The following is a 24080-nucleotide window of genomic DNA, read 5'->3' as shown; positions in this document are numbered from 1 at the left end:
AGTGAATCCCTGTCCCTTCTGCCCACAGGCTGCATGGGTAGACAAAACACTGAGAGGTGGCTTGCTGCCTTGTAGGAGGAGACACCTCACATCTATGTGGCACTAGAGTCAGGTGTGCTGAAGACCCACTATGTACCCGGTGCTGGTGGCTTTGGGCTTTGCAGAGCACTGAGGATTTCAAATACACTGACAACCAATCAGACAATTAGTAATCACCACAGTGGTGTGCACAAAGCACTCTGGAAACTGAGATATGAGAAGTGTACAACATGATTCCTGTCCTCCAAGGACAATTATGTTCAAAACACAGAATTTGATTATTTAAGCTATGCATTCTGTATATAAGCAAAATTTGTCATATTTTCTAAAGCCAAAATGAGTAATGACTACATTATTTGTACCCAGAAGGAAGGGTTTTAGGTTGGCACACTCCAATTGCTTGCTATATGACTCTGAGCCACTAGAGTAAACTCTCTACAGTGCCAGTTTCTTCATCCATAAAGTGGACATAATGCTAGTTCCTACTGTATCGAGCTGCTATGTCTTCAATGGGCTAAACAGGGCAGTCCTCAGAATAGCCCTGTTACTTAGTGAGTACTCCATGTACTAGGGGCTGCCAGAGATCTACTTCTGTCCATGAAAGGAATCTATAAGCTCCCCCAACTCCTGACCTCATTCCATTTCATCTACGATAAAAAAAGGCCTCAAAAGCACAAGTGGGCCAGACATGGTGGTGCACATCTTTAATCCCAAAACTAGGGAGGCAGAGGTAGGTGAATCCCTAAGAGATTAAGGCCAGCCTGGTCTACATAGTGAGTTCCAGGCCAGCTGGGCCTACAGGGAGACCCTGTCTCAAAAAGACAAAAACAAAAGCATAACAGCCAGGCCAGGCCTAAAGGTACTTGCTACAATACCAAGTTCCAGGCTAGCCAGAGTCACATACCAAGACCCTGTCTCAATGAACAACAACAACAAAAAGCACAACAGACAGAATGTGAGGTGACCCCTCAAATTTGAAGCCAGCATTTATCCCCAGAAGCCTGCGCTTCAGAGGTCATAAGAAAAGCATTTACATAGAAAAGTTGAAGAACATGGGTCAGGCATGAGAGGGAAGAGTCTGTTGCAACAATGGATAAAAAGGCGCCACTACCAGAACAAACCACCAGCGAAGGCTTGAGACCAAAGCCTTGTCTACCAAGATGACATCCCAGAGTAGTCACTTCATTCCTTTCTACAGTGAATTTCTGAAGGCAGAAAAAGGCAAGGCATTTGCCTCATTGAAGGACAAACCAACAAGATGGCAAGCAGCTTGCCCAGAACCTCAAGGCAGGTTGAGTGAGCCAGGAGCAAGAATACACGAATTCTGAACAATGCCACCGAACTTCAGTCAATGGTTTTCCAATGCGCTAGCTTTGTGTCTATGGATAGATCTGTCTGTACTGTCAGCTATGACATGGACAACTCAGATGGATTAAAGGTAGCACTGCTCAGGGAGCACTAGGAAGATCACTGGTTGTATGTGAGACACCTAATTCAAGGTCACAGTCCGGAAAGGAAGGCATTCTCCCCACACACTGAAGCCATCAGGGGCATCCTGGGATCTTTCCTTTTTTTGTTTTCTTTCGTTTTGTTTGAGACAGCATCTGGCTGTAGCCCCAGCTGGCCTGGAACTCACTATGTAGACCAGGCTGGCCTTGATCTTCACAGAGATCCACCTGCCTCTGCCTCCTGAGTGCTGGGAGCAAAGGAGTGCATTGCCACGCCGGGTGATTATTTCTTTTAATATTTCATTTTATTTGAATGCTGACATCTTTTCAAAGCCACACTTGAATTTGTGCCAAAGGAAAAATGATTCCTCCAAAGGCTCATCACCCATACAGCTTTAATAAAATATGTATACTTGTTTATGTCACTAAGAACACAGTGTGGTTCTCCTGTCTGGAACACACTAAACATCCCCTAGGCACCACACTCAAGACTTCTTCCCTGCCCTGAGCTCCGCCATGTTTTTATCTGAGAACTCTATCACACATTCTGCACTGACAGCTGGCTGGGATACCTTGTCCAGATGTTCCTCATGAAATGTGTGAGGATCAAAAAGGAGAATAGCCAGTAACTGAAAGATGTGCTACTAAATCTGGAAGCAGGGCTCTGGAGATGATGTCTTTAAAGAACAACTTGAGTAAAAGCTGTTTTATTTTTTAAGATTTATTTTTATTATTTTTAATTATGTATATATGTATGTGTCTGTGTGTGGATACGAACACACAACTGTAGGTCCTGGTATAGGCCAGAGGTATTGGATCATCTAAAGCTGGAGTTATAGGTGGTTATAAGCTGTCCTCCATAGTTGTTAGGTAGCAAACTCAAGTCCTCTGTGAGAGCAACACACACTGATACATGCTAAGCCATCTCTCTAGCCCCTTGGCTTTTCTTTTAACAGGAAGTGGGGTATGTCTTTATATTGGCTAGAAGAGATTTACTAACTGCTCAACTGTATGTCTGAGCCACTCATCAATGCGGGCAAATGCCCCTGCTGACGAGGCTGTACTCCCTGGAACCCAGGATGGTCTGATGCACATGTGCTGGCCTCCATCCCTGGTCTCCCACTGCAGGGGGGATGGGCTAGAAAGCCCATCAGGAAAGGAAGGCATTATTCTCCCCATACCCTAGAGTCATCATGGCCATCCTAGGATTTTTCTTTTAATATTTCAACAGCAACAGACTTGTCCAACCCATTTAAAAATGCTCCCCAGGAAAGGTTAGTGCACAGCCAGGGGTAAGAACCACTACTTGAGAGGAATAAAAGGCCAGTTCCCTGTAAAAATAAAGGCAATGATTTCTATCTGCACCCAATATACCACCCCCCACACACACCCCAATGGGGTTACAAATCCCACAGTTTTGAAGCTCCTCAGACTTTCCAAAAGATAAAGTACTTCACGACTCTGCCAAGTCACTTACAATGATGACAACTTTGAAAGGGGTTTTCAGCTGTTTTTCCAACTTGCTAAGAAGGTCGAAACTGACAATGTTGACCAAGCCAGCTGTCAGGCAGCCCTTCCCAGTCACCACCACATTGATGTTCTCTGGGTTCAAAGATGGCAGCCACCGAAGGAAGGCCTACAGGTGATAGGGGACAACAAAACAAAGTGATGACCCCAGCCAACACATGCTGCAGACAAGCTGGGTCTCTCTCCTTACACATCCTCTGGCATCTGCCAAAACCCTGGTCATTTCTACCTGCCTCTACCCCACCCACATCCTTCACTATTCACTGACAGGACTCTCCCTCCTGTCAACAGGCATTCATGCGCCTGGGGTTTGGTCTCTGTGATCTCTACCCAGACGGCAAGTTTCTTCTGGGGAAGAATGGGATTCTTTAAGAATTGTATTAAGAATTCACCAGAGCCATGTACACCAAAGGAAAACTGTGGTTACCGGGGATAAAGAAAACATTTATGCTGCTATTATGGTTTCGACAAAGCCCTCTACTCTTCCCAGCAGTCTTACTATCACTAGTTAAACCAGGTAACCTGCAGCTGTAGGAAAGCCACCAGGTGCCTCCACCTGGGTACCCAGGCATATGGGAGGTCCCTCGCCTTGCCCAGCTGCTGTTCTGACATCGGGAGTTTTCTAGCCTTGGTCTTCTTCATAAACATCTGATTCATGCTGGACTTTTCAAGAGTATTAAGGGCATCTGATAGCCATAGATATATACTGAATTACAGCTTCCTACAGGCACTGGCAGAATCTAGATCACAAGAACCAGAAAAGAACGAGGTATTGTTTTGATAAACATATTTTGAGTTTGGCCTTCTCTGCTTAGAGCAGTAGGTTTGAGCACTGGGTTCCCCAGCAGCAGGAAGAGCTGCTTCCTCTAAATCATGACTCACAGAGGCCTTGGAAGAGGTTAAGCTATCAAGAAGCTGATGCCTGACATCAGTAGCATAAAGCCAGAGAGCTATGGAATTAGCTACGCCTTCCTTCACTGAGCTTGCTTACAGGGGTTGGATTACTCAGTGTTTGTTCGCATCAGGGCCTCCATCTATTAGGTCACCTGAGGGACGGTGAACATACTATGCACAATATCCTACGGAGTGAAAAACATGGAGCCAAGGAATCAGGAGATTGCCTCTAAGTCCCTCTCTGCACCTCCTTAGCAGGAGGCCCCCTTAAGAACCAGTTTGCTCATGTGTGAAGAGTGGTGGCACACACTTTTAATCTCAGCACTTGGGAGGCAGAGGCAGGTAGATCTCTGTGAGTTCCAGGCCAGCCTGGTCTACATAGAAAGTTCCAGCCCAGCTGGGGCTACAGGAAGACCCTATCTCAAAAAAGAGGCCAAAAAAAAAAAGTGTCACCAGGCATTATGTCATGGAGTTCAAGGAGATGAAGGAAGTAAATACATTCCATAAATCAGACGAGGTACAGATAGAGGGTCTAATTCACAAGGGCACAGGGGTACTGACAGTGTCCCTCTGCTCAAGGACTGACAATAGGTCCCTAAGCTGTTTACTGCTGGGCTTTATTCCCTGAAGGGATAATCTGATACCCTGCCCTCAAGGGCCAGCTCATCTCTCTGCTTCCCCTTGACCAATCAGGACCTTTAAAGATCCCAAGCCTTGCCTCTACATTATTTTGTTAGTCTAACCCTGAGAAGCCTTTCCCAATGATTCCAGTGCAAAGTGAACTAACCTGCTCCCAGGTGAAGCGCACCGAGGACGGCACGACTACCAGAAGCGGCCACTCCTTTCGGTAATAGGCCGCTATACAGATGGCTTGCATGGTCTTCCCCAGGCCCATGTCATCGGCAAGCAGCAGGCGGCCTCTTTTTGCTATGGCAAAGCTGCAAACAAACAGGACACAGTGAGTGTCAAAATGCATGCCCCCATCCTGTCCATCACAGGTAAGCTGCCACCAGGCAGAGCTGATGGGGGCCCCTGTGCTGACTGCAGCATTGACCAGCATGGGCCCTGCTCCGAGAAAGACTCTCTCACCAAGGAGTGCAGAGTCATTTAGGGAGCAGAATAGAGAGAGCCAGATAGCAAAAATGCAGAATGGTTGGGACATGGGAAGGAGATATAGAGAAAACAGGCCACGGGAGTCAAGAACAGAGCTTCAGTGAGAGGAGTTGGGCTGAACCAAGCACAGAAGCATTAGGGGCCATGTCCAGGGACACAACTTCCTTGAGAAATACACCCAGGAAAACGGAAAGAAAGAAGAGTCAGTGGCATTACAAGTAAGGCATACTAGGGGCTAGAGCTCCCTGCTCTTCCAAGAGGACCTGAATTCAGTTCCCAACACCCATATGTGGTGGCTAACAACCACCTATAACTACAGCTCTAGGGATCTCATACAGTCTCCTGTCTTCTCCATATACCCACACATACATGTCATACATTCACACAGACACAAATACACATATAAATAAAAAATAAAAATAAAAATTTTTTAAAGGAAATAAGGCATTTTAGGGCTAGAGAGATGGCTCAGAGGTAAAGAGTACTTCCTGCTCTTCCAGAGGACCCGAGTTCAGTTCCCAGGGCCCACATCAGGCAGCATACATCCTCCTGTAACTCCAGTTCTAGGGAATCCGATGCCCTCTTCTGGTCTCCATAGGCACCAGCATATACATGGTATACACTCACACAGATACAGATAGATACACACACATAACTAAAACTAAGGTAAATTAAAGGGCTGGAGAGATGGCTCAGCAGGTAAAAGAGGACTCTTGTAGAGGACCCAAGTTCAGTTCCCAGCACCCACATGGCTGCTAATAAACTTCTGTTAATTCTAGTTCAAGGGGACCGAACGCCCTCTTCTGGCCTCCATGGGCACTGTATGCATGTGGTGCACTCATACACATAAAATAAAAATAAATAAATAATAAAAGAAAGAAGAAATTCTAATGATCAGAGCTCACTGTATGTATAAAGAGCAGGGTGGAGCCAGCAGTGAAAGAAACCCCAGGCAAAGAGGACAGGTGGAGGACAGGGTGCAAGCAAGGCCTCCTCGGCACAGAGTTCAGAAGCTGGCAGCCTCCAGGCACCTTATGCCCTTAAGCACATGGATCTTGCTAATGGTCTGTAGATGCAGGTGGAGTTCACTGCTTTGGAGCCAGGCAGGTCTGGGTTGAAATCACAATTCTGCCACTCACAGCTGTGCACTTTGACACACCCTCCTGAATGAAGTAAGATGGAACAGGTAGCACCTACCTCACAGATGGTGAAAGATAATACAAAGCACTTAAGATGGTGCTTGGCACCCTCCTAAACACTGAGCAAGTGTTTCTATCAGACCCATTTTCCCACAAAAGGGGAAGGAATAATCAGAATAGTGCAATGATTTGCTCGTGTTGCTGATGACTCACTGAGAAGCTAAAAGGGTCCTTAATCCTGAGCACCAGACACCTGGTGCCCCACTCCAAACCCTAGTACTCATGCATCTAATTGCTGAAAAACTGATTGTTGGCTCAGAAATCTAGTAATAAGCCAGTAGAAGAGATCTTTTTCCTTTCTTCTTACATAATAAAAACAAAGAAAGCAATCCATTCTAATCAGCAGCTTGTCTATACAAGAATTCTCAGCTGCCATTATTCTTTCCCGAAACACTGCTTTCCAAGATAGGAAACTGAGCAGAAGCTCTCCAGAAAACAAAGGCCAGCACACCAAGGTCCTGCAGCACATGGTTCAGTGGGTATCCTGTTCTGATACTTCCTTGTTCTCTCAGCAGCCACAATGAGGACATGCCCTCCTGCAGTGTCTACCTTGGCCAGTGCATCCCTCCCCTGAGGAGGACAGGCGCCCAGCAGGGTGTTACCCAGCTCCAGAGCAGATCTGCTCTCCTCCTGCATGCCTGCCTCTGGGAAATCTTCCAAACCAGCTCTAGGATCAGCCCACAGTACAGACAAAAAGGGAAGGGTGGGTGTGAAAAAGTTCAGGGTTTACCACACATTCTGGTTTATAAAATTGGTGACCAGGTAAGACAGGCAGCACCCAAGAACCAAGATGCATGGAGAACGCTATACCCTTTAAGTGTCTTTTGTCTGGGCCTCCTCAGCTCTGCCACTTACCCACCTTCCACAGAGTTTGACCCATCTGATCACTCTGAAAGCCACAGAATGAACCCCCAAATTTCATGTTCTTTCCCTTTTCTTTGCCTTGAGGTATCCAAGTAAGGAATAAAGTGTCCAAAATATGACAACAAAGAAAAGGCCCCATAAAAGAGAAACACAGCTAAATGTATCTGATAGAGTTTGGTATGACAGCAAGAAAGTATTGCAAGCATCGAAACCACAGATGTAAGCTCCAATTAGGCCTCAGCAGTGGGGTGACTTTTGGCAAGTGACTCTCGTGCAAATGCATTCACCTGTCAAATGGGTCCATTTAGGTATCAGAGGAAGTTGATACTTGATTCTGCCCTAGAAACTTTCAGCAACATTCAACTGTAGCTCTTACAAAATAAAGTAGGGGGAGGTGTTCTGAGTTAAAGGTGTCTGTCACCAAGACTGACAACATGAGCTCCATCCCCAGAACCCATATGTTCAAGGAGAGAACCAATTCCCAAAAGCTATCCTTTGACAATCCCCACACACTCCCACAAATGAAAAAAAGTAAAATATGACCAGCACCACATAAAACCAAGGGTGGTAGCAAACACCTATAATCTCAGCACTGAGGAGGTAGAGAGGTAGGAGGATCAGAAGTTGAAAGATCAAGGCTAAGGCCAGCCTGAATATATGAGACCTTGTCTCAAGATGTAAAGTAAAAGGGAAAGGAGGAGAAAGGGAGGTAAGGAGGGAGAGAAGGAGGGAAGGAAGGAGGGAAGGAGGGAGGGAGGAAAGAAGGAATTGGTAGCCTTCCTTACTCAATATCAAACCTCTGTCTTTTCAGACTGAAAATTAAAATCCAGATTCAATTATGTTTTAAAGAAAGACCACAGAAACAGGGCATGGTGGTGCATGCCTTTAATCCCAGCACTCGGGAAGGAGATCTCTGTGAGATCAAGGCCAGCCTGGTCTCCATAATGACTTCCAGGCCAGGTGGGGCTACAGGGAAATCCTGTCTCAAAAAGGAAAGAGAGAGAGAGAGAGAGAGAGAGAGAGAGAGAGAGAGAAAGAAAGAAAGAAAAAAGGCCACAGAGACCACCAGCAGCAGCTTCAGAGCCATAGACAGAGGAAGATGAAAACTCCTGTCCACGGTCTGGTTCTAGGGCTACAGCTATGGTCCACGCACACTCTAGCTGGGCACCTCCCTCCACACAATGGGAAGAACTGGCAAAACCAGCATTTACTGTGTGGGCCCAGGGAGCTCTCAAAAAGCAAAACACAGCAAATAAGAGCTGCTTGGGGGTGGGGATGGGCAACCTGTCTCAGCTTTAGTGAAGGTGCCAGAGACAGAAAGATCAAAGGAATAAACCAGGCTCATTGGTGAAAATGAGACGAAGGACTGAAAAGACAAAGCAAGCTCTGCTGAGTGTATTACCTAAGAGAGATGAAGATGGAGGGGAAAAGGGGAAGAGGGGGCGGACAGGGCCAGAACACAGGAACATAAAGCAGCTGTGTCCAAAGAGCACGCAGAGATGAAAATCTCAGCAGAGCCCCAGCCACGCTTTCCCAGAACACAACACTGGCTCCAGACCAACCCATTTCATGTCTTCAGTTCTACTGACAAGAGTTCCTTTGCCCTTCATGGACTCTGGGTCCAGTTACTCTGCTTCCTCAAAGTTCTATTTCTAGAAAGAAATATTTCTAGACAAACCATCAAGATCTCTTCTTTCCTTTCCTTCAATTCCTGTATTTGCATGAGAAACCACGTTCATACCTGTCATTGCACTTCTCTCAAGAAGTACTGGGAAAAACATTGAGCAAGACAAATCAAGAGGGAGATCGAGAACCTACTTAACTCCAGCTCTCTGGAAGGGCATGAGATTAGACACAAGCTTGGCATCCACTCCAGAAAGGTCAGCTTCAGGGACATCTGCTGTGAGATGGGGAGATGTCTTCTCCAGCTGAGATGCGAACGCCAGGGTCAGAGTCTTGGGCAGAGGCTCCAGCTGAACCTGTTGGAGGCTGCACACCTTTCCAACTGGAAAGCAAAAACAGAGGCATGTGAACCAGAGCACCACTCTTCTCAGCCAACTGTATGTCATTTGGCCCTAATCACACATGGCTTCCTGGATCTGGGGAGGGCTAAAGTATACAATCTGGGGAAGGCCGGGAAGAGAAGGCATGACCCATGCTGGGTAAAGGCTTTCCAGTGTGCATACCCTCAGGTCATACATACACCTCAGCAACCCCTCAGTTATCTCGGTAAGCTCAATAAATTCATTGGTTCCCCAGTAAAGCTTTAATCAAACACTGGCAACACTAGAGCCTTGAAAGGGAATAAGCATTGCTTAGCATCCCCAGGAAAAGAAGTCTAATAACAGATAGAAAACTTATTTGTTAATGCTATTATGTCTCATAATTATTTTTTTAAAAAAAGAAAATGAGAATGTAAATGATGTTAAAAGGATATGGGAATGGAGATATTTTCTAAAATAGAAAAAAATGAGAAAGCCTAAGTGATGAAGGTCTGTTTAGGTTTGTTATGATATATAAAAGGATGAAACAAAAATAATATACACATAATCTTAAAATTTCTAGTTTAGTCAACTAGTTTAAGGGACAAAATATGTATCTAGTCAAGGATTATCTGAGAATATTTGTTTTTTTTACCCAAGACTTGTGGAGCTGCGTCACCGAACCGGGTCTCCTGTGTCTGAATGCGGCTCCACTGATACAGTCTCCTCACCAGCCCTGGGGTCGGGGACCAGGCAGAAGCAGCTATGATCAGAGACAGCTGCCACATGAGGGGCCTCAGCGCCGATTGAGCAGAAGAGCGGCCACAGCTTGTGGCGCCTGTGCGATGGGAGTCAGCACCGCGTGAACGGAGAGCAGCTGCAGGCGGCGCCTGAGCGATCGGAGGAGTTGGCACCAGTGCAATCACAGGAGGTGCTCGTGCGATCAGAGGCAGCACCGGGTGAATGGAGAGCGGCTGCAGGCAGCACCCCTACAAGTGGAGGAGTGGCGCCTGGAAACAGCACCACAGCACTAGCGCCCAGGGCAAATGGAGGAGCAGCCGCATGACCCCTTAGGAACAGATCCTCCAAGGGCCTGAAGAGTAAAAACAAATTGATTTATTTGGGCCAACTGTATGGTCTTAAAAACCCAAAAGGAAAGTATATCCAAAGAGTAAAGTCATCAGTTTATTTCTTTAAGCGTTCACGTCCCAGACATTAGGCTTAAGTCTATATAAAAAGTTATTTAGACAATTATTTCTCATTGATGATTTTGTTCCTAACCAGAAGTGCTGCTCAGATGTAAGGCTTCAAATCCTGGTCTCCAATACTGTAGTGCCCACCTGTAGCTAAGGGAGGCTACTGTTCTAAAATGATGGATAAATTTGTCTTTTCCCCTATCTAGAAGCCTTTGAGAGGGAACTGACACTGAATCCAACTACTCCAACAGCTATCAAAATACCTGAAAGCAAATCCTGAATCCCTCACTCTTAGAGTCCAGCCTTGGAAGACAAAAGAAAAATGAGGAGGAACCCAATAGAGGGATGCTTTTGGAAGCCCTTGTCAAGAAATTCCAGTGGACTCTCTTACGAACATTTGAAAATTGCCCTGTTCTGACTTTTTTCTAGATCCCTGTCTAGAACTTGTAATGCTAATTAACTCTTGCTTTTACTTCTCCTTCAGATCTGAGCTGCGCTATAGACTTACCCCAAGAGCTATTTTCATTTTATTTTATGTGTATGGATTTTGTCTGCATGTAAGAGCACCACAACATGCATGCAATGCACATGGAGGCCAGAAGGGGGCATTGGATCCCCTGAACTGGAGTAAAGATGGGGGGTTGTTAGCCATGTAGGTGCTGAGAATGAAACCCAGGTCTTTTGCATGAACGTCCAGTGTTCTTAACAGCTGAGCCATCTTTCTGTTCCAAAGGCCAAAAATGTCAAAAGTGTTTGGGAGCTTGTATCTAATCCTTAAAATATTTTACAGTTAACCTTTCAGAGGGGGGCATATTAAGAGTAGCCAAAAGCCCCCATAAAAATAAATAAATAAAGCAAAGAAGAACAAAGACTACATAAAGTTATCAGGAAAAAGTGATGGGGAGATATGGGAGGAGATGGAAGGAAGGGAGTGGGCATGGATTTGATCAAAACACCTTTTATGCATGTATGAAATTCTCAATAAATTATTTATTAAAAAAAAAAAAAAAAAAAAGCCCAGAAAGATCCTAAGAAAAGTAAGTCTTCAATAGAGTGAATCTAGTTTTGTTTCTAATTATGTTTCGTTCTGATGGCTTCAATGCTTGGGGAAGCAGCTAAGTCACCTTCTAAGTCACCTTCTGTCAGTAGGCAGAAAGACTGTGCTCTTTAAAGAGAAGCCACTATGGCTTCCCAAGCCTGACTGAGAGGACCGTAGTGTCGGATACAAAGAAGATCAAAAGACAGAGTCCATACAAAGCAAATTAATTGCCCTAAATTGAAAGAACTTAGCCCAATCTGATTTTAACATTAAGAAAAAAATAACCCTCACACCTTCATTCAGTGTAGAATCAAGATGAGTAAACCAGAGATTTAGAAGTTAGAGATGACAGACCTAGAGATTCTGGTAGTGGAATTGGCATTACAGTACTGACCAGGGCTGCTGTCCCAGGGCCAAGCGCCCAACATGCTCCCTTTATCATTAGTCCTCGGAGTTCCAAGGTTGTCAGTCCTCTTTCCCGTATAGGCAAGCATGATCAGCTGGGGTTTATTTGTTTGTGTGTGTTTGTTTGTTGAATGGTCTTTTTGAGACATCTCCCTGTAGCCCCAGCTGGCCGAGAACTCACTATGTAGACCAGGCTGGCCTCAATCTAACAGAAGTCTGCCTGCTTCTGCCTCCTGAATGCTGGGATTAAAGGTGGCCCCAGCTAGTTTCTTAATACCTCATGGGCATTTCAAAAGTCCTCTGCTGTAACCACCAGCTGATTACCAGGGCTAGCACAGATGTGACCTGGAGAGCTGAGCCATCCAGTGCCATCTTTAGTAGTTTTGTATTTTCAATATATTTAAATCCTTTTTTTAATTTTTCTTTTTTTTTTTTTTTTGGTTGAAACTGAGTCTCCCTGTAGCCCCAGCTGCCCTGGAACTTACTATGTAGACCAGGCTGGCCTGAATCTCAAAGATCTACCTGCTGCTACCTCCCAAGTGCTATGACTAAATAAAAGCATCACCACACCCAGATTAAAGGGCTCTGGCTGACCTTGAACTCATGATCCTCCTGCCTCCTCCTCTTTAGTATACCCTATCTGCATGTGTCACCATAACTGGCAAATCTAATTTTTGTCCTTCATTAAATATGTTTCAGGGGGGCCAACGAGATGGCTCATCAGGTAAAGGTACTTGCCACCAAGCTTGACAGCTACACTTGAGTCCTGGAATCCACACAGTAGGAGAGAACTGACTCTGACAACACATGTCATCATACACATATACACACACACACACACTATAATAAAAATTTAAATACATTTAAGTATATTTTACATATGTAATTACCAGTCATTTCTGGAACACTTCCATGAACAGAATCAACCATGATAGGAAATGATAAGGCTGATGGCTTTAATGTGAAGTAGGCTGCACTGTATTGCTATAGAAATCCACTTTATGCCTCTAACTTAAATCTGAATGTGCTGATTTCTACATCCTTCGAGAGACTGAGCACTCAATGTATCTGCAGAAACCATTTTCATCTTAATCCTAGCGATCTTCAGAACTCCCACACCTGGGGAAGGCTAACGGCTGATGAACCGGCTGACGGGAAAGTGGTCCTTCGTAAGTGCCATGTTTTTTCAGCCATTTGAGAGAAGAGCCCAGCATCCACCATCTCCTATCGGTTACTGTCTCCAAAAACCTACACTGCAAGTTCAACCTGCTGAGTGTGTCTGAGAATGCTACTATTCCTTATCAACTGTCTATTGTCCTTTTCCCTGGTGCTGGGGATGACAGGCATGTGCTGTCTGGCTTCATGAGTCATCTAGAAGTCATTTCTGCAGAAAGCTCTTTGGCAGAATGCTCTAGTCACACAGCTGAGAGATGCTAGTGTTTTCAAACAGCAGCTGACAAGACAGGATCACCGAGAACCCTTCTGGACTGTGACAGCCGGGGAAAAACAAAAGGCCTCATGCCAATTTCACTGTGGGCAGAAGGACTCAAGACACTTGCAGAGAGCTCTGAGAGTCACTTCCACTGGAGGAAATCACTGTCATCGTGTTGTTGCTGACACACTCAGGCCTCGATGCCATTTAATTAGTTTCATATGCATGAGCTCACTAGCCTGGGGTCAACAATCTAATTTCACACATGAGGAAGGAGACCTCAGGGTGAGGGGAAAGGTACCAATTCCCTAGGTCTGCAGCACTAATGGAATCAGGGCTAAGATGGGAACCAGGCTGTCTTCGGCAGTACCTTCCCTCCCTGGCTTCTCAGAGCAGTGCTGGTTTCAGAATTTCATAATGCGTCAGGTTACAAACGCAGTGGCAATTTTTAAATCTCATTTCTGAAACCACTGACATCACTGTGGCCCTGAAATGATCTCAGTAAGGAGAGCAATGGTTTCCTTATTCAGACAGTATAACGAGGAGAAAGCACATAAAAATTCCAACTCTAGAATTCCTAACTCAGACCCAGGGAATTGCTAATGTCAGATACAAACTCAGAAGTATGCACATTATGTGTATATTTCTGGGTGAAGACCTCATGGGTTCATTAAATACTTTAAGGTCTACAGTCCACAAAAAATCAGAAACCACTGTGTAATGCTACAAGTCATGACTCACTGTTCTCCAGCACTATGCTCATTCCATAAAAGTCAAGGCTCTCCACTGCCAACATTTTTATGTCTTTCTTGGTTGAAAGACAGTGAGGAGAGAGGAAAGAACTAATTCTTATTTCTCATCAAAAATTTAGCTTTGGCCAAATAGTTCCTCTGAATCACAAGCCCCAGACAGAGGCCAGAGAGCTTAGATAGACACTGGCCATTGTTTTTGCTTCGGCTTTCACAGATACTAAATGGCACCACCTCGTATTTAGACTTAATCTTGCAGTTTACCACAAGACGTTCCTCAAAGAACAAAGAAAACTTCCTTCTGGGCCTGGTGGCACACACCTTTAATTCCAGCACTCAAGAAGCAGAGGCAAGCTATCTCTGTGCACTCAAGGCCACCCTGTCTGGTCTACACTGTGAGTTCCGGCTAGCGCTACAGGGAGAGATCCTGTCTCAAAAAGAAAAAAGGAAAGAAAAAAAAAGCTCTTCCTTTATATTTAATTCTGATGTCAGGAAGGTAGACAGGAATTTTTTTAATTTCCAATTTTTTTAAAATAGGATCTTATGTTTCCTTAGCTGGCCTCAGATTCGATATGTGGCCAAGGGTGACCCTGAACATCTCATATTCCTACTTCCTCCTGCTGAGTGCTGGGTTAACAGGCACATATCATTTTATGTGCTGCTAGGGATCAAACCCAGGACCTCATTATCAGGGAAGCACAAATGAACTACATCTCCGGCCCAAAGATCTCCTTTTTAACAAAAATAAATGGAACATAAATTATTGAATCATCTACCTGAAATCTACAGTGTCATATAAGCAGGAGACACAGAAAGGAACCCAGTTCTGCCCTGCTCCTTAAAGTCTGAGCCTGATGGGCAAGTGGCTAGTGGCTCCCTTCTCCCAAGGCTGGGCCAGGTCACTGATGTGACTGACACCCACACACAGCTCTTCCCGCTACCTGGGAGGTCCAGTAAGTTAGGAGGCAGTAGGAAAACAGCACATATCAGCAGAGTCTAAAGAAGGCTGAGACTGGCAACCCAGAACAGGCTGAATTATAACAATTGCCTTTCTCAGGCAAAGTAGAATCTATAGCCCATCAAAGTAGAGCACCCAAAAGAAACACGATAAGCCAAACTGTCTTCTCCCTCTTGTGGTCATGACACCTATGCACACATCCCCTCGATCACTTTCCCACCTTCCTGGCCATCTGGTTTTGAGGTGAACTGAGAGGTTTTACAGGTCATCTAGAGCAGCTTCCATTCTAGCTAAACGACCCCAGCACTCCTCTGATTCCTAAAGTCCACATCCCTCACTTCAACTGTCTATGACAGCAGGAAGGTTTCCCAGGCCAGGGAATTTCAACAGCACCTACTAAGTCCACATCCCTCACTTCAACTGTCTATGACAGCAGGAAGGTTTCCCAGGGAATTTCAACAGCACCTACCTCACCCTTACAGATGAAGGGTCCTGCATTCAAATGGTCACAAAACTGCTGGTGCCAGCAGGCCTGGACAAGACTGCATGAACACATCTCACTTTTACTCTGTCCTGGAGCATCTGAAATTACCAGTGTAACCACAGCAAACGTGAAGGACCCTCTCTTCAAAGATACTAAAACTAATGCATAATATCAAAGCTTCTTAACCACAAAAAAACAGAAAGGTGGGCTTCTCACTTAGCTTGTTGTACTCTTCCAAGAGAAAGTTCCACTTCCTGGTCTTGACATCTGGAATGAGAAGAGAGATAAGCAAAGGGGTCTGCTGCCTCCTGCTACATCAGCATACCCACTCCTTTGCTGTCTTTCTTCATAACCCCCCAGCAAGCTCCCATGATGAATGTGGCTGTCTGAGATGGGTACCAGGATACAGAAATTAAGAGAGGGCCTCAAGGCATCACCAATATTCAGGGAGAAGACAATAAGCATGAGTCATGAGGATAATGACCAAAGGTACTATAGGGTTTATGAGTGTGGACGGCCCAGGTCAAAGAGGCCCTGAGTGTCCACTGAAGGGACAATGGCTGCAGGTTCCACTTAATCAGCATTTGCCTCAAACCAGACCCTGCCAAAGCAGGCACTCATGCCATCCTCTGGCTATCATATCACTGTTTAAAAATATCATGGATGGGGGCTAAGGATGAAACCATAACTCAGGAGTCTAGATTCCAAAACAGACTGTGTCCCTATTCTGGCCAGGTAGCTTTGAAAGAATCTCACAAAATAATGTGTTTTCTATTCTGCTTGGGCTGGTGTTTTCCAATCCTAAGTGGTTATTAAACTCACTTACAGACTTAAAAATACCACTAACTAGGCCCCACTTCAGCCCAGCACCTCTTAGTAAAGATTGTGAGTAGACAGAGCACATATCTACCGGTGTTTTCAGACTGAGGTGTGCAGCAGCCATCACCACTATTACCAGCACCACCATTACTACCACCACTACTATCATCACCATCACCACCACTATCACCATCATCATCACTACTATCACTATCACTACTACCACCACCATCACTACCACCAGCACCACCATACCACTATCACCATCATCATCACTACTATCACTACCACTACCACCACCACCATCACCACCAACATCAGCACTACCACCATCACTACTATCACCACAACTACAACCAGCACCACCATCACCACCACCACCATTATCATATTGCCCCCGCCAGCACCACCAGTACCACACAACCACCACCATCACCACCACCACTGTTACTACTATCACCACCACCACCACCATCACCACCATCATTACAATACCATCACCAGTATCACCACTGCCACAACCATCACCTCCACACCACTATCACCACCACTACTACCAACACCACGACCTCCACACCACCACACCAATACCACCATCACCACCACACCAACACCACCATTACCATCATCATTGCCACACCACCATAACTGGCACACTACCATGACTACCACCATCACTACCACCACCACCAGGGAACTTACTAGAAATACTTTCTCCCCAGACCCCATAGCTACAGCATCAGCAACCAGCCTTCCATGTGTTTCCTATACAAGCTCAAGTTTGAAAACCACTGTCTTAGGGTACAGAAAGGCATTTGTTTTTAGGGAAAATACTGTTTTTCTGTTCTGCTAAGGCTAAAATAGAAACAGTTTTAAATGGCTGAAGCAGAAATGTGCATGCTTTTCTCAAGGTAACACTGAAGGTGACTAGGAAAATTGTAGGGTCTTCTCTTCGGGAAGGCTTAGAGATGAAAGAACTTCCACTACGTGTTCACTCTCTGGAACTGCTAAAGTGTCACTGTCCTATAGATACACTTAGATCTCTACCAAGAAAATTGGTTTTGAATATTCAAAGACATAGATAAACAGTCTCTGCTGAGATCACATCCCATGCAGAATATATACTAGGAAGCACACAAAAACCATCTACTTGCCATAAATCCAGGAATCCATCTGTTTAAACACCTCAATCAGTGGCTCTGAATAGCTGATGTCTACCTCAAAGCGGGCCCGGGAGATGAGCAGGCATCTCCCTGTGACAAAGGTGAGGGATGGAGCTGAGGGAAGGCTGGTCTGTCTCCCACTGCTCTCATCAACTCCTTCCAATGGCTGCAGGGAGACTGTGGAGATGTGCTGGGCTGCTTTCACTGTGAAGAGAAAAAGGGCTGAAGTGATAAAATGGATGGCTCTGGATGACCTCACCTGGCCCTGGTATGCTAAGGAAGGCAAGACACGGCTGAGAGGCAAATGGGGCCCAGCCCTTTAACTGGGGCTTTGGGGATTTTAATATTATCAAATGTACTGGATACAGTGATGTGCACCTTCTAGTCCCAGCTGCTCAGAAGGCCAAAAGAGGGCAGATTAAGCCCAGTGGTTGAAAGCCTGTTATCACAGCAAGGCTCCTGTCTCTTAAAAAAAAGAGAGGAGAAGATATGTGTGTGTGTGTGTGTATACACATACATATGTATGCATATATATATATATATGAGAGATTTTTTTTCCTATTCCCTAAATTTTTGAAATTAAAACAGATTTCAGAAATTAGTATCAGAAGATATAAAACAATCATACATTTATATTACTAGTTGGGAATAAAATGTTTTGGAAAAAACTGACTATGTACACATGAGTTCTGAGAGGTGATCATCATGACTCTACTGCCAGGAATCAAACGTATACACAGAGGGGTTCCTTACTGCTATAAAAGTAGGAAACTGGGAGCAATTTAAACAGCAAGAAACTGACTCAACCAACTTTGACATATTCATCCAATAGACTGTTAGGCAACCATTAATTTTTTCCTTTCAGTAAGAAATTTTGGAAAAGACAAAAGTACAAAAATTACTATTTTTGACAATACAAAATATTTTGAAAGTCACAATGGTCCATTATAATAATAATAATGGAGACTAAAAAACATTTATGGAAAAGGCAAGATATGAATTATACACAAATGTAGTATTTGTTTCACTTAATGACCAAGAGTTGGAGAAGCATGATCCAAATGCTAACAGTGGCTGACTTGGAACAATATGGGACAGTTTTTCCTCTCTGGGCATTAATGAGCTCTGTGTGTTCTGTAGTGAGTGTGGGGTAGGGTTCAAAAAGCAAAATCTGGGTTCAGGATGTAGCCCAGTGCTAGAGTGCTAACCTAGCTCCCTAGAGCCCTGGGTTCAATCCTCAGAACTAGAAAAGAAAAAAAAGGAAAAGAAAAAAAGCAGAATCTATTTAAAGTAGATATATTTAAAGTAGTAATGGGTGGAAACAATATTATATGTTATGTTGATAAAGAGTGTAAGTGAGTCAAGGATGTAAATGAGTCAGTGGTAGAGTAATGTTCACAGTATGCATAAGGCCCTGGGTTTAATCCCCAGCACTTAGAAAAAGGGTTTAATATAAAATTAAAAGTATGAAATGACACAAAAATGGTGAACCTATGTGAAATTAAAAACAGAAAGACAAATTCATAAATCCCAAATTGCGATAGGTAATTTCAAGGTATACAGGGGCCCAAACACTTCACTCAACATCATCTAAAAAGGTACATCGAGAATTCTGTGCCTAAAACTCTTTTCAAGAAAAAAAAAAAAAAAAAGTGGAACATTACAAAAAGTAATCATACCATACAGAAAACCTAAACAAATTCCCAAAAGCATAAGTCATTTAAATCTCTGAATACTGTGGTCAACATAAGAGTGACAGACGACACAACAAAGAAAATCGCTCCAGTGGAAATCACTGGTTTCAAAGGAGCAGCAATACCAGGTGTTACGCCTGCAATCTTTAACATTATTTTATAAATTTATTTTTATGTGTACAAGTGTTTTGCCTGCATCTATATAAATGTACCCAGGCATACAATGCCTGTGGAAGCCAGAAGAGGGCTTTGGATTCCCTAGAACTGGAGTTCCAGACAGTTGTGAGTTGCCACATAGGTGCTAGGAACCAAATCTGGGTCCTCTGCAAGAGCAGCCAGCACTCTTAACTGCCAAGCCATTTCTCCAGCCTCCAAACCTACAATCTTAACCCGGGACACTGAGCCTCCTCCTTCGGTGGTTATAACTCCCAGTATCTGTGAGTATGATCATGAGTAACCTCATTTCAAGTTAAATGAGGTTATCAGGTTAGGCCTTAATCCAAGGTGACTCAGGAAAGAGAGAGAGAGCGAGAGAGAAAGAGAGAGAGGGGGGGAGAGAGGAGAGCACTTAGAGGCCATGGGAAGACACAGACAAGTGACCACTAACAAGTCAAAGACAGAGGTCTCAGGAGAAACCAGGCGTACCCACACTTGACCTCAGGCATCTTTCCTCTAGACTCACCAAGCTCATTTCTGTTGTTTAAGGCCCAGTTTGTTTTAGGAAAATGATGTGCCAGCAGCTACCAAAGAGCAGGATACCACCTAATGTCATACATTTCACAAAGCAGAGACCAAAGACAGAATCAGAAAATTCCACAGAGACTGGCCCATCACCCTCCAGAAACTGTACTGATTGACCCAGAGAATTCTACATGTCTCAAAGCCTTAGAGAAGTGATCTCAGCATGCATCTTCATCTTTTCCCTTTTTGAAATGAGAAGAGAGCAGGCGGAGGCATGACTGCTGGGAAGGAGAGTATAATGCGAAATGAGAAGAACTGGGGCTGTCTATTTGACAGAGGTATAGTCTCCAGGCACCAGGACAAAGAGACAAAACACCAATATAAAACCTTCTCAGAAGATACTAGTGTACCCAGGGCTGATGAAGACTGGACACCATAGGATGGACCTGCCTGAGTAACCCCTCCCTGAACTTTGGAGCTCACTGACCAGTGTGTCATAGGTTGAACAATGATCTCCCTGGGGGCAAGACATTACACAGCTGCCTGTCACCACTGGATCTGGCATAGCCCAGACACCCTGGTTTGAATCCCAGTGGAATAATTTATTAACTGTGTGGCTCTAACGTGGTGGTGCACATCTTTATTTCCAGAGGCAGAGGCAAGGAATCTATGTGAGTTCAAGGCCAGACTGGTCTACACAGCAAGTTCTAGCTCAGCTAGGACTACAGAGTTAGGGGCTATACAGTGAGACACTATCTCAAAATAAATCCATGATGAAAGAGAAAAAAAGAAAGAAAAAAGAAAGCAAGAAGTAAGTTAGGAAGGAGGAGAAAAGACTAGAAAAGAAAAAACATAATTTAGAGGGTAAGAATAGCCCAGCACACAGGCAGGGTCATTAAGTGCTAGCTCTTGCTAATTTCTCATTGCCAGTGAACTAATAATGTGTCTACTTACTCAAGGCCCTGTAGTCGGTCATGCTGAAGTCCCACATCTTAGTAGCAGGATCTGAAATAAAACAAGACTGATGACATTTGTCTTAATTTCTACTTAGACATTATAAAAGCTTGTTTCCTGAACAAGTGGATAGAAGCCATGTTCAACGTAGACTGGCAAGCTCCCACTAACTTAGAAAACCTCTACAGAAACTGGGCATGGTGGCACAGGCGTTTAATCCCAGCACTCAGGAGGCAGAGACAGGCAGATTTCTCTGTGAGATTGAGGTCAGCTGGTTTACATAGCAAGTTGGCTACAGAGGAAAGAAAGAAACAAAAAAAAAAAAAAAAAAAAAAAAAAAGAAAGAAAGAAAAAAGAAAAACAAAACAAAACAAACCAATCTCTACAGAAGGCAAATACCAAATACAACAACTCAGGCCCAGAGAGGTCATAGGCCTTACCTAGGTGGGCTGAGGCAGAACTGGGACTAGGATCCAAATCCTCTGAATTATTGTGTAGTAAGGGAGCAATATGAGGAGCACAGGCTCTAAGGAAAGGCAAAGCTAGCCTCGTTCCAGCTCTGCCCTCTACATCAATGTCAACCCAAGCACAGTACTCAACTGTGCTGAGCCAGTTCCATCACTTAAAAATTGAAAAAACATCTATGTATTCCAAACAACTGTTTTTGGGCTTCAGTGCTACAATACATATAAAACACCTGGCAAAGGAACCAGCATCTCAGAGAACACTCAACGGTTCTCCCTATGGCAGCAGCTTCTAAGTTTGGCAGTTGCTTGTGGCAATGTCTATTACAAAGGGAAACACCAGCTAAAATAGAACATTTTTTAATAACTAGACAGACAAAATGTGCCAATGTGCTCTCTTAATATTTATGAGAAACTGTTAGAAGAGAGTCCAAAAATAGGTGGAAAAATTCTACAAACAAAAGTCCGATTACCATAACTTCTGCTGGGCAGACTCTTAAACACAGCAAGGAGCTCTTCGTTGTAACCGATCTTTACCCGGAACCGGTCTCCTTCTCTTATGCATCTTCCCTTTAGACAGTTTGCATTTTGGAGTGAGGGCTGTAGTCTCTGTTGGAGTCTCCCTTCTGCCCTGGATGTGACTCCCCATGAGCCATAATGGATGTCCCAAATGCTCTGCCCTGAGGTAGAGGGTTTCACTGTCTCTAACTCAGGATCCCTGAGGGGTGGTCCAGAGAAACCGGCTGTGTCCTGGGAACTCTTTGCTTTAGTCAAAGGCTCCTCGGGTGTGTTAGCAATGGGTGTCGATGAGATCTTATGTGAAGGCTGAGGATGACCCTGACCTGACTTATAACCCAAAAGCTGTTGGTTAGAGACAACTGGAGGAGTTTGTGCCAAGGGTGGAGCGAGCCCGGGAAGAATCTTTTGACTTGGGGTGTGCCTTGGGCAGGCTGTAGACATGTCTCCTTGGTTCTTCCATATCCCCTTTGCTTGCTGTAGTGTGCTGGGCTGAAAATGGTGAGGTCTTTGGTCTCTGTGAGATGAATTATTCAGATTCTGTTGCTTGAAATTGACACCATGGCCCACTGGCTCAGAAGTCTCCCCTGGGAGATTCTGGGAAGGGCCTGGCTTGGAGTAGGAAGGGTTGGTAACAGTGGAGCCTGAGCCTGTGCTCTGAGGCTGTTCAGCTAACAGCTTCTCAGCCCTACGGGCCAGAGCCTTTTGTCGATTCTCTTCAATCTTTTTCCTCTGCTCCTCTGTAAGTGGCAAAGACATTTTAACTTATGCAGGAATGTCACCCTTTAATTGGGAAGTGGGAAAAAGCTGTGAAAAGTAAAAAGACTGAAATAAACCTTAAGTTTGCCATGCTCCTAGCTTGATTTTAATAAGCTTTTGTTCCAGGAAATGCATAAAACAACAACTGAAGGGTACATTAAAGGTTCTTTTACAATTAAAAAGAAAGTGCACACATACAGGGATAGAAAAGGCATATGCTAAAATAACGATCCTGATGCAAAGTAAATCCAAAGCTAAAATGGTATTTCAGCTGCGTATTTTTCTCCCTCCCATCCCCTAGCCAAGGTGAGTTTTCAGATCCCAAGCAAGTTCTGCAAGGCAACCTAAATTCATCAGAAAGCCAGAAAGGAGACATTTTAAACTAAAAAGCATAATGGATTAAACAGAAATAGACCAACCAACCACATACCATGGCGTGACACTTGCTAAAATAGCCCGTTTCCAACCTGGAAGAAGGGGGGGAAAGCATTAGCCTATTACAGACTGCACACTAAATTCTCCCACTTCCACTCAATCCTCATTACATTCCTGGTAAATCAATCTGCATGTGGCCCAATGCAACCCAGAAGAGCTGTCCTCAGACCCTGACTTCCAAATGACTCTTTTGGAAAAATAAGGGGAGAACCAGGTAATGCTCATTGAACATCATCCTGATGCTAAAGATGTAAAAAAGGAGATGTTCAACTGTCATTTCACCCACCACACGTATCCAGTGTTAATTCAGAGTATGGCACAGTTCTGCACTTTTGTCTCAAACTTGGGAGATATGGGTATTTATTACAAAGTAAGGTCATCCTATAAATTTTACTTTTCTATGATTTAATTTACCCTAGGCATTCTCCTATCGGCTGGACCGCTTTTGCAATATTTTAGAAGCAGGGGCAGGACACCAATTTCTCTCACTGGTTCTAACTATGCTAAGCCTTCTCCAAATACTATCCTATGTAGGGACTACTCCAGGAGTGCAATCAGGCCTTGGAGAAGGTCAGGAGGGTTCAAAGCTTTCCTTGCTAGGGCTCTTTTTAGACAGAACACCCCCAAACATCTCCCTTCAGAGGAGTTACACTTTAGTCATCCAGCAGCCGTTTGGTGAACGTCCCCGGGGGCCCAGCACAAACGCTCAGTCTTCTGTGCTCAAGTAGGGTGGTCTCCCTAACTTGCTAGGCAGAGCTCGCGGCCCTCCCAAACTACCCGTCAAGACGTGGTGAGCTGATGGTGCATCCTAGTCGGGTAGGTGAGAATATGGGATAAGAAATCCCACTAATCAGTTCAACCACAAAGCCACCTCACCACACAGCCGCCCCTCTGTAAGCTGGGACCTCTGCTGCACTCCATTTCCAGGGAAACTCACCCAGCCCTGCTCGAGGCCCCGCCCCGCTCAGCCCCTACTATTTCCACTAGGTTTCTCCCTTCCCCTCCTCCAGGCAACATTTGGTCTCATCCGCCTCCACCGACTCTGCCTTCCTCCTACTCCACTTTCTCACCTGGTGAGACCTGTAAAGCCAGGCACCTTTGCAGATGATCCCTCCCCTAGCAGCCTCTCCAGAGCTTCCCTAGCCAGTTCACTCTTCTGGAGCGACAGGTAGGGAGGGGATCTGAAACTCAAGTGCTGCCAGTTCACCCGCCTTCTTCCGCCACGAGGCCTGCAAGACTCTATCAACGTCGAACTACACTTCCCAG

General features: G+C 44.7%; 1 protein-coding gene across 5 annotated transcripts in view; it reads right to left on the bottom strand.

Annotated features, from left to right (window-relative positions):
• The window catches only part of Smarcal1 (SWI/SNF related, matrix associated, actin dependent regulator of chromatin, subfamily a like 1), a 54516-nt gene extending 30481 nt beyond the window's left edge, over positions 1-24035 (bottom strand). The window contains exons 1-10 of one of the 5 annotated variants that reach the window (XM_029560000.1): positions 23885-24034; positions 22810-22846; positions 22089-22427; positions 21578-22025; positions 20641-20691; positions 17303-17515; positions 15546-15596; positions 8903-9089; positions 4696-4846; positions 2965-3123 (exon numbers count right to left, since the gene is read on the bottom strand). In XM_029560000.1, the coding sequence (XP_029415860.1) occupies positions 2965-3123; positions 4696-4846; positions 8903-9089; positions 15546-15596; positions 17303-17515; positions 20641-20691; positions 21578-22025; positions 22089-22379 (1551 nt within the window). In that variant the 5' untranslated portion in view covers positions 22380-22427; positions 22810-22846; positions 23885-24034. Of the gene's footprint in view, positions 1-2964; positions 3124-4695; positions 4847-8902; positions 9090-15545; positions 15597-17302; positions 17516-20640; positions 20692-21577; positions 22446-22809; positions 22847-23690; positions 23736-23884 lie in introns of those variants that run through there. The other 4 variants (XM_029559998.1, XM_008825685.3, XM_017796294.2 and 1 more) reach the window with 4 other exon arrangements.
• Between the last annotated feature and the right edge of the window lie 45 nt (positions 24036-24080).

The sequence above is a fragment of the Nannospalax galili genome, unplaced genomic scaffold, assembly GCF_000622305.1.
Source record: "Nannospalax galili isolate Female #2095 unplaced genomic scaffold, S.galili_v1.0 scaffold127, whole genome shotgun sequence".
Lineage (NCBI taxonomy): Eukaryota > Metazoa > Chordata > Mammalia > Rodentia > Spalacidae > Nannospalax > Nannospalax galili.
The sequence above is the reverse complement of the archived record's forward strand: the minus strand, read 5'-3'. Positions and strand labels throughout refer to the sequence as shown.